The 1,749-nt window shown below is 40.9% G+C and overlaps 1 protein-coding gene across 1 annotated transcript in view; it reads right to left on the bottom strand.

The window, feature by feature from the left end:
* Window positions 1-1,749, bottom strand: part of Tdp1 (tyrosyl-DNA phosphodiesterase 1) — a 70,722-nt gene that overhangs the window by 41,728 nt on the left and 27,245 nt on the right. The window contains exons 10-11 of the mRNA XM_026778646.1: window positions 1,660-1,746; window positions 1,079-1,127 (exon numbers count right to left, since the gene is read on the bottom strand). Coding sequence (XP_026634447.1) covers window positions 1,079-1,127; window positions 1,660-1,746 — 136 coding nt within the window. The remainder of the gene's footprint in view (window positions 1-1,078; window positions 1,128-1,659; window positions 1,747-1,749) is intronic.

Here is a 1,749-nt window from a genome sequence, read left to right as displayed (position 1 = left end):
GAAAAATCCACTGTAGATTCACCAGAGATTTTCCAAACACACCGCAGGATGTCCCCACAGTAACCTATGTACAGAGAGGGCCTTAGACAATCCCAGGGTTCAATAAGGTATGTCCTGTCTCCTACTGCAAATAGCTAAAAATATATTCCACTGCAGAATCACTTATAAAATTGCTTCATTGAGAGTGCCACGTTCTTCCCCATTAAAACTGAACTTCGAATAGACCTGGGCTATTAGAAGCACAGAAAGAAAAGCTACCCATGACTCTGAGTCAAAGTGTAGTAATTTTATTTTGTCATTAAAAAGAAACAAATGACAAATATACCCTGAACCTTCTTAAGATTCTTTTGGCAAGGTCACATTTAATTTCATAAGCAACAAATGGGCAAAATTAGTTTTAATTTAGTGCATTCTGCTACCAGCCAGTCATGAATGCCAATCAGACTTAGTTTCTTTCAGAGGCATACTCTCTGGGGCTTTTGTTAATAACCTGATGGCATTATAGAGGATGCTTCTGTTTAAAAGTTCAGTGCTCAGTAGTGGAAAAAGAATGAAGTTGAGAGATTCTTTTCCCCCTAAGAAAATAAGACTAGGCGTTTGCAGGTGAGGCCCCTGAAAAATGACATATCAATGAAGTTATACAAAAGGTAATAATAATCACTAGCTCTAGGCCTGAAATGTATCTGTATCTTGGAAAGTAAATTTGGAAGGGCTATGTGAAACCTCTGACACGGGCAGAGGGAAGGATGCTAGCCAAGCTGTCAAGGCAGCAGGGAGTGCAGGGGAGCTCAGTTTGGCTGGACGCTTGTCTGGACAATCAACACGTTGGATTACTTCTAAATAAAGCATTAGCAAAACCGAGGGAAAGCATCTGCGGGGAATCACTATGACAGTGATGCAGCGAGCCTAAACTGCCCTGCTCTGGAACACGCTGGGCTCAACAACACCTGTCTTATTAGCTTTATCTGGATAAGGGAAAACCATTTCCACATTGCTAACCAACTCTGAGGAAAAATAAACATAACAAAACATGCCCCAAAGCATTTCAGAATATACAGAGAAACCACAACCGAGTTACCAGGATATCCTTCTAAGCTGGTCCGCACATTTTCCACAGAAGGATAGATCTAAAAAGAAGCAAGAAAAGAGAAAAACAATGAAACATGGGCATGAATCAGGTTGAAAGAAAGGAATGCTGATAGTTCTTTTTTAAAAATTAGAAAGAAATTGTATCTTAAATTAAAAGAAAATCCCCATCTTACTAGAAAACTAAGCGGGTAATAACTAATCTACAGGAAGCATGTATCTAACTGATAAAAAATTATATCTTAATTTAAATGTTTTTCTCTCTGAAATGACAAATTAATATTGAATTGAATGTAAAATTAATCATCAATTCACAGGTCTCTACACAACGAAAAGAGCATATAATTCTTCTGCAGTGGTAAACCCGGCATTTCTCCCCTTGGCTCGACAAGTTGAAAGAAGAATGAGGAAAACCCAGTGAGCCCGTGTCTGCACCGAGGCTCCTGAACACACCAGAAGCCCTCGCCTGGGTGGCACCAGGCCCACAGATGGTGCTCCCTCCCCACTCCACAGATTAACACACTGTGATAAGGAAGGCTGCTTCTCAGTTCTTTTGGACCACAGAGGGCTCACCAGATGAAGAGGAGCTGCACTTTTCCCTGGAGTTCCGCCATCTTCTCTCTGTGCCAGCAAGCTCTCTTTAAACTCTGAGCACAGCCACTT

The sequence above is a fragment of the Microtus ochrogaster genome, chromosome 1, assembly GCF_000317375.1.
Source record: "Microtus ochrogaster isolate Prairie Vole_2 chromosome 1, MicOch1.0, whole genome shotgun sequence".
NCBI lineage: Eukaryota > Metazoa > Chordata > Mammalia > Rodentia > Cricetidae > Microtus > Microtus ochrogaster.
Note: the sequence above shows the minus strand (reverse complement) of the source record. Positions and strands in the feature narration are given on the sequence as shown.